Source organism: Nicotiana sylvestris, chromosome 7, assembly GCF_000393655.2.
Source record: "Nicotiana sylvestris chromosome 7, ASM39365v2, whole genome shotgun sequence".
NCBI lineage: Eukaryota > Viridiplantae > Streptophyta > Magnoliopsida > Solanales > Solanaceae > Nicotiana > Nicotiana sylvestris.
Window position 1 is genome coordinate 54,950,179 of NC_091063.1, and position 9,006 is coordinate 54,959,184.

Below are 9,006 nucleotides of genomic sequence, written 5' to 3' on the forward strand. Positions count from 1 at the left end.
AACAAAAAGTATATTTAAAAAAATGGTATGACGTGAAATAGTTATTTTTAAAATGTAAACAAATTATTTTGAAATGGGATTATTTTTTAAGTTATAATGTAATTTTTAAAATAAAAGATAAGATATTTTTAAATTTTAGTAGAGAGTTTTTAAAATAATTATAATAGAAGTCATATCATGGATAAAATCAAGAAACTAAAATATTATGGATTATTACATAAATATCCGGCTGCTTTATTGTTTACTTTTTATAGCTTTATTTTATTTTTAATTTAAGTGGTTGTGTGAGCTCCTGTTTAGGTTGATAAGATAAAGCCAAAAGAAAAATATGACAGAATTTTAACCAAAGAAAAAAAATATAAATAAAGTTCTTACATAAACAATTTCTATTAAAACTCATCCTTTTATTATGAAATAAATTAATTTTGTGTAACAAAAGAAAGAAAAACATAAAAAAATAATATAAAAGAAAATAAATATAGACAAATGTATGAAAAAACTAGAAATCATAAATAAGAGACGACAATGAATTTCTTCTTTTGTTTCATCTTTGATGAGTGTAAAAAATTTGGAGGACGGTCTCATCGATTTCAAATATTTTTTTCAACTCAAATACATAAATTATAAGATAAGGATATCTTAGAATAATTTTTTAAATTACATTGTGTGTCATTTTTTAAAAAAAAATCACTATTACTAACAAACTCAGATGATATTCGAATTTGAATTTAAATATAATTTAAGTAGTTTGTATTGAGGTTAAGTCAAGTATGGTGAAAAAACTCTTTGGCAATCTTAAGACAATATATGCAATGTTATATAATAACAATCAATTAATCTAACATTTAATGATTCAAAGAACAAAAAATCTATATATGTATAGGGTATTCAAAATTTAAAATTTTTGGCTAGAGATATCGATAAACTCAAAATGGAGTCATACTGAAATAAAATTTACCGGCCAAAGAATCATTAAATTTGTAGATAGCCGATTAAAGTGAATTTTAAATTAAGGATAATATCTTCACTTGCATTATTATAAAAATAATCATTTTGTTATTATTTTTAAACATAATAGCATACCAAATAAGAATTCAAGTCGTAGTAAAAGACTCACGTCGTAACCAAAGAATCATTCATATTGTGCCAACCTTTGTGCTTTTCCAGAGCTCATAAATAGGATTTATTATTTCGTGACTATTTTTAGGTTCCAATGATACCAATAAGAATGGTACAAAAAATAAAATTATCACTACAAGATTTGAGAAAATGTTAGCCTTTTTTCATGTAGTGTTTCATAAACAATATCTAACGATTATCTATGGTTTAAATTTTAAGGTTATTTACATATAATTCAAATGACTCACATATTTAACGTGGTTGATGTCAAATATCAAAATGGGGTCATGTAGAAAGAAAATCACTAGCTAATGAATTTTTTAAATTTTAGATAGCCGACTAAAATGAGTTTTGAATTAAGGATAATATTTTCACTTACATTGTTATAAAAATAATTATTATTGAAAAATAAAGTTTTAGAAACTGAAAATTTAAAATAGAAATAATTTTAGAATATATCAACACACAAAATAAGAGTTCAAGCAGTAGTAAAAGAGTCAAGTCGTATCCAAAGAGTCCTTCATAGTCTCAACCTTTGCTTGTTTTGCCATAAATATGAATTATTATTTTGTTTCCTGACTATTTTTTTGATCCAATGACACTGGCAAGAATGATACTAAAAAGGAAAAATAGAATTATAACTAGGAGATTTGAGAAATATTTAATCATTTTCATATAGTGTTTCTTAATTAATATCCAATGATTATCTATATTTATCGAGAATGTTTAAATTTTAAGATTTTTTACGTATAATCCAAATAACTCAAATATTTAACATGGTTAATGTCCGCGCATCTGCGCGAGTGCTAATACTAGTAGAATTTAATATTAAAAGACATTACTCTCTAGTCATTATATATGTCAAATTACCTGATCAGTTACGAAATTTAATATAGTAGATGTAATTAGCAGTAAAAAGAATAAAATTGAAGTACAGTTGCAAAGGTAACTGCTCCTATTTAAAATCTTAAATCTAATTTTGAAATGAACTTAAATTCTTGCAACATTTAAAAGTTGTTTAAATTAGTATCAGTTTTGTCCCATCATTGGTTCTTACATTATTTCGAGCACACTAATTAGGGTTCTGAGTGTCTATTTGTAAACTTTTAGGGTGAAAAGTGGGTTAAATCTATAGACAAAATTACCTTTTCAAACTTGGAAATTTTTACAATGAAAATTATTTTCATGGCATCTTTCTTCATACGAATTATTCCAAAAACTTAGAATTATGCAGCTTGTCAAAATGAACATACGTTGAGCAACGTAAAATAGTAAGGGAAATTTGTGCTTTTAGTTCCTAAAATATGAACAAGTTTTAATTTTGGTCCTTATAATACATGTCTAAACCTTTAGCCTTCTATTAGTTGAAATGTGCACATTTAATCCCTCCGGTTGTGAATCTTCTCAAACTTAAAGAGTTATTAATCATTACACCTTTTAATTAGCCAACAACAACATACCCAATAAAATCCCACTAGTGGAGTCTGGGGAGAGTAGAGTGTACGCAGACCTTACCCTTACCCCAAAAAGGATAGAGAGGCTGTTTCCAGGAGACTTTAGGCTCAACAAGAGAGACAATAATATCATAAAAGAAACAAAAGAAAAGGCATGTAACAATAAAAGATGCCAGAAAGAAAATAACAACAACGAATAAGGGAAAGAACAATAACACAAAACTATGCAACTAACCATGTAAACACAACATAGACCGCTAACAAACCTAAACAAAACTCTATCAATCTACCCGGTACAAAGAAGGAAGAACTCTCAACTACCCCTAGCCCACCACCCTAATGCTCGACCTCCACATGTTCCTATCAAGAGCCATGTCCTCGAAAATCTGAAGCCGCGCCATGTCCTGCCTGATCACCTCGCCCTATACTTCTTTGGCCGCCCTCTGCCTCTTCTCGTACCTGCCAAAGTCAACCGCTTACACCTCCTAACCGGTGCATCTAGGCTTTTTCTCCGCACGTGTCCGAACCATCTAAGTCGCGCTTCCTGCATCTTGTCGTCCACGGGAGCCACACCCACCCTCTCCCGAATATCTTCATTCCTAATCTTATCCAGCCTAGTGTGCCCACACATCCATCTCAACATCCTCATTTCTGCTACTTTCATCTTCTAGATATGTGAATTCTTGACTGGCCAACACTCAGCTCCATACAACATGGCTGGTCTAACTACCGCTCTATAGAATTTACCTTTGAGTTTCAGTGGCACATTCTTGTCACATAGGACTCCAGACGCTAACCTCCATTTCATCCACCCCACCCCAATGCGGTGCGTAACATCCCCGTCGATCTCCCCATCTCCCTGGATAATTGACCCTAAGTACTTAAAACTTTCTCTCTTGAGGATGACCTATGAGTCAAGCCTGACTTCCACATCTGCTTCCTCCGTCACGTCGCTGAACTTACATTCCACATATTCCGTCTTAGTCCTACTTAACTTGAAACCTTTAGACTCCAGGGCCTGCTGATAACTAGGGATTTTAACACATTTTATACTCCTTCTTGCTTATGCTTTGATTAGAAATTGATACAAAATAGTCCAAAAGGCTCACAAGTTGTGCTTGATTGCAGGTTTGATCAACAGAGTGACAAAATGTCAAAGATCAGCTAAAAAAGGAGTGAAACTTGCACAAGTCCAAAGACAAGACAAAGCTCAGGCAAAACAGGCCCAGTGCGGCCGCACACCCTTCTGTGCGGTCCGCACTATGGGATTCAGAGAGGTTGACATTCAGGCACAAACGCAATGCGGCCGCACTAGGTTTTGTGCGGTCCGCACTGAAGTTAATGCGGCCGCACTCGACTTAGTGCGGTCCGCAGACCCAAGAATCAGAGAGATGCCAGTTTTGAAGTTTTAAGCCAATGCGTTCCGCAGTCCATTCTGTGCGGACCGCACTAGAAGCCTCCGCGGCCGCAGTCCGTTCTGTGCGGTCCGCATTGCCTGAGTTCAGTGAATTGGATTTTGAAGTCAAGAGCCCTAGTGCAGCCGCACTCCATTTTTGTGCGGTCCGCACTAACCCTGCAGGGACATTTTTGTCCAGAATTTTCAGCTTAGTATAAATAGCTTCTTTTCCCATTTTTAGGGTATCAAATAGTTTTGTAACGTAGCTGCACTAGTGGGTTCGACTTTCTTAGCCATTTTGGGCAAATTTTATCTACTTTTCATCATTGAATCTTCTTATTTACCTTGGTGATTAATTAATATGAGTTGTTCTCCATCTATTTCTTGTTTTTCTTCTTTAATTATGAGCAACTAGACCCATAAGCTAGGGTTGTGGCTCAACCCTAGTATGGATAATTGATGAGTCTTGTATTTTAGGGCTAGATTGACTATGGGTGTTTGATATTTGGGCCAATTTTATGGTTAATTACTGAATTAGTGGTTGCAAACACTAGTTTGTGTTTAGTTGACTAGGGCTCTTCTTGAGAAAGAGCCTAAGTCTCCGAAATTGGTCCAACAAGGAATTGGGGCGTACTCAAGAGATTGATAGCCCCAATTAAAGGGTTAAACCTCGAGAGAGTAATACCTCACTTGAACCCTAGTTGCTTGTGCGAATTTGCATACCCAATTGATCTTGAGAAAGTCAATTCGGGCAAAATCACTCGAACCACCGAGAAGTGTAGAGTGGGTAATATCGTGCAATGGTTATATCATACTCCCCAATTATGTCAATCGTGTCTTAGATTCAATTACCCGTCAATTGACCACCTAGGAGAAAGTCACTACCCTAGTGCCTTTTAAACCATTTGAACAACCCGTAGCATTAACTCTTAGCTTAATCTAGTTGCATTTACCATTTGTAGTTTGATAATAGTACAAGTGAAACAAAAACCCCAAAAATGATTAGAAGTGTAATTTGGAACACATACGCAATCCTAAACTAGATAGATACTCGATTCCAAATTCTACCTCTCTGTGGAAATCGATCCCGACCCTAAATCGGGTAAAAGCTGCTCCGACCCTCTCTCGCTACTCAATAGTAGTGCGGAGTAGGCCGTGATCACCTGCCTCCATACCTCCAGTCTCCCATTAACATCGCCTCGCATCTCATCAATCAGAACTATATCATCAGCGAACAACATATACCATAGCACCTCTCCTTGGATTTGGTGTGTCAATACGTCCATCGCCAGAGCAAATAAGAACGGGCTGAGCGCCGATCCTTGGTGTAACCCATAACATCCGGGAAAGGCACTGAGTCACCTCCCACAGTCCTAACCCGAGTCATAACTCCATCATATGTATCCTTTATCACCCTAATGTAAGCCAGCGACAGACCTTTCACCTCCAGACACCTCCAAAATAAGGTCTCTAGGGACCTTGTCATACGCCTTCTCTAGGTCAATAAACACTATATGCAAATCCCTCTTCCTATCCTTGTATAGTTCCACCAACCTCCTGATAAGGTGGATAGCTTCTGTGGTAGAACGACCCGACATGAACCCGAACTGGTTTTTCGATATAGACACTGCCCTTCTTATCCTCCCTTCCACCACCCTCTCCCAAACTTTCATGGTATGACTTAGTAACTTGAAACCCCTATAGTTTTTACAATTCTGGATATCCCCTTTGTTCTTGTACACCGGAACCATTGTACTCCACCGCCACTCATCAGGCATCCTCTTTGTCCTGAAGATAACATTAAACAACCCAGTCAGCCACTCCAAGCCTGCTCTACCCGCATATCTCCAAAACTCTACTGGAATCTCATCTGGTCCAGTCGCTTTGCCCCGACTTATCTTACCCATCGCCCCCACGACCTCCTCAACCTTAATGCGCCTACAATACCTAAAGTCTCGGTGACTCTCGAAGTTCCCCAAATGCCCTAACACGATGTTTCCATTCCCCCCGTTCGTTCAGAAGTTTATGAAAGTACGATTGCCATCTTTGCCTAATCTGGGCCTCTTTCATCAATACTCGATCGTCTTTGTCTTTGATGCATCTCACTTGATCCAAGTCGCGAGCCTTCTTCTCCCTCGCTTTGGCCAATCGAAATAACTTCTTGTCCCCACCTTTGCCCCCAAGTTCCTCATAAAGCCGACCAAAAACAGCATCTTAGCCTTTGTGACCGCTAATTTTGCCTCCTTCCAAGCCTCCTTATATCCTTCTCTATTTGCTCTCCTCTGATCCTTGTCGGTGCTCTCTAATAACTTAATGTAAGCCGCTCTCTTGGCTTCCATTTTACCTTGGACCACGTCATTCCACCACCAGCCACCTCGGTGCCCGCCAGAGTAACCTTTCAAAATTCCCAACGCCTTTCTTGATGCCTCCCTTATATATTTCGCCATCATCGTCCACATAGCGCTAGCATCCCCACCATTCTTCCAGGCACCCATATTCATCAGGCACCCCTCCAACTCCTGCGCATTATCTTTAGACAAAGCTCCCCACCTGATCCTCGACTGACCCCGTACAAACCTCTTCTTTCTCTTCAACAAGATACCGACGTCCATCACCAAGAGCCTATGTTGAGTTGCGAGGTCCTCACTCGGGATCACCTTGCAATCCTCGCACAACCCCCTGTCACACCTTCTTGAGGAGGAGATAGTCAATCTGAGTCTTAGCCACGATACTCCGGAAAGTAATCAAATGTTCCTCCCTCTTCGGGAACATAGAGTTCACTATCACCAACTCAAAAGCTCTAGCGAAATCCAACAGTGAGGTACCACCCCGTTCCTACACCAAAGCCGAAGCCACCGTGCACCTCACCATAGCCATCAGTAGACGACCCAATATGACCATTGAAATCTCCTCCTATGAATAGCTTCTCCGTAGGCGGAATAGCCCGCACCACCTCATCTAGCGCCTCCCAAAAGCGCCTCTTAACCTCCTCGTCCAAGCCTGTTTGCGGCGCGTAAGGGCTAATGACATTCAGAGTGCTCCCTCCAACTACTACCTTAATCTCCATCAATCTGCCATTCACTCATCTAACCTCTACCACCGACTCTCTAAGCTCCATATCCACCAAAATGCCCATTCCGTTCTTGCCCTTCACGACTCCGGAGAACCACAATTTATACCCGTCTACATTCCTCGCCTTCGATCCTACCCACCTAGTCTCCTCCACGCATGCTATATTGACCCTTCTCTTCTGGAGAAACTTCGCTAGCTCTATAGACTTACCCATCAACTTTCCTATATTCCACGATCCATTTCTCAACCTACAGGCTACCTTGTTCCCTTTTAATTAGCCATGTATTATATTAAATTTGTATTGTTACTTCATATTTGAAGGTAAAAATAGTCTAAATATAATATAATTAATTAAAAGTTAAATGTGTTTAGTCATATATTACAAGGAAAGAATATATCAATAACTGCGGAATCAAAAGTATTACTGTTCCAAATATAAAAGTAAAAGACGGAAACTAGGGATAATAGGTCTTTTGGTCTCTTAGTTATTAGTAAATTTGTATTTTGGTCCTTGTAATATCACATTAAACACATTTTAAAATTTAATTTACAAAAATTTGTATTTTTAGTCATTTTATGTAAGGAATAGGTATATTTAGACTATTTATTACCCTTAAATATCGAGTAACCATAGAAATATTGTAATTAAATAGTGTGATGATTGATATTCATTAATTAAATTTGTGAAAAGTCAAAAGTCGAAAGTTTAAGACCCATAAAACCATTTGACCCTCAATTAATTGAGGGTTCAATTTAGTTATATATCATTTGAAATAAACTACCAATAATTGAGGGACCAAAAATGCTACTATCTCCAAATAATTATTATACGTGTTAGCCTGCAATGGAATTTTTTTTTTAAAACAAATGTTGTCGGGGAATTTTACCCAGAGTAACGTGGCTCCTTATTATTTCGAGACTTCTCCATGTCATTACATTCATAGTATTCGTATCCGACACACCTCAACTTAGAACATTACTATTCTCAACTAAACGTAGCCTTCAATTAGTTTCCACTTTTGCTAAATACATCTTTTCATTTCCGCAGAAGAAGAAGAAAGAGGAGGAAATTTCGTCGAAGTGGAATTGTCTATGGTAACAAAGCTGTGTATTTAATTTGATGGTAGTTTTTAACACCGAATTTATTGTACTTCTAAAATTGTAAATTTGAATTTAATATTTACGAAAATTATAATAGAATGTCACACACACATATATAGCATTAAAATATTAGGTTTAGATGAATAACAACAACAACAATATTGTATCCGGTATATTCTCACAAGTGAGATCTTGGGAAGATAGTATGTACACGGTCCTTACCCCTATCTTTTGTGAAGATAGAAAGGCTGTTTCTGAAAGATACTCGGCTCAATAAAGCAAAATCACAACAGTTATGACTGAGAACTACATAAAACGAAATAGAAACAACAGGCAAAAAAAGTAGAATCGAAGCAAAGGAAACATCAGGTAATAATATCGATCTAAAAATAGGGAACACGAGGATAACACTAGTACTACAACTAGGGAAGGAAGGACAAGTTTGGAAAGGAGAAACGACCGACTAGTTACTAACCTACAATCCTAATTTTTGACCTCCACACCCTCCTATCAAGGGTCATGTCCTCAGTTATAAGCTGATGATGTGTCATGTCATGTCTGATCACCTCTCCCCAAGTATGATCAAACATCCATCTCCGCATCTCATTTCTGCAACTTTTAACTTCTGAACATGAAAGGTCTTGACCAGCGAACACTCTGCCCCATACAGGGCCGGTCTAACCACTATTATGTAAAATGTACCTTTAAGTCTTGGCATCACATTCTTGTCGCACAAGACGCCGGATGTGAGCCTCCGCTTCACCCTGCTCCAATACGATGTGTGATATTCTCGTCAATCTCTCGATTTCATTGAATTATAGACCCAAGGTAAATAATTAAAACTTGGTTTAGATGAATTTGATG

The 9,006-nt window shown here is 37.4% G+C and overlaps 1 protein-coding gene across 1 annotated transcript; it reads right to left on the bottom strand.

The window, feature by feature from the left end:
- Nucleotides 1–6,071: 6,071 nt before the first annotated feature.
- LOC138873152 (uncharacterized) lies at nt 6,072–6,581 on the bottom strand. The gene has a single exon (XM_070151593.1). It carries the CDS (start codon nt 6,579–6,581, stop codon nt 6,072–6,074), a length of 510 nt encoding a protein of 169 aa, XP_070007694.1.
- Nucleotides 6,582–9,006: the final 2,425 nt, after the last annotated feature.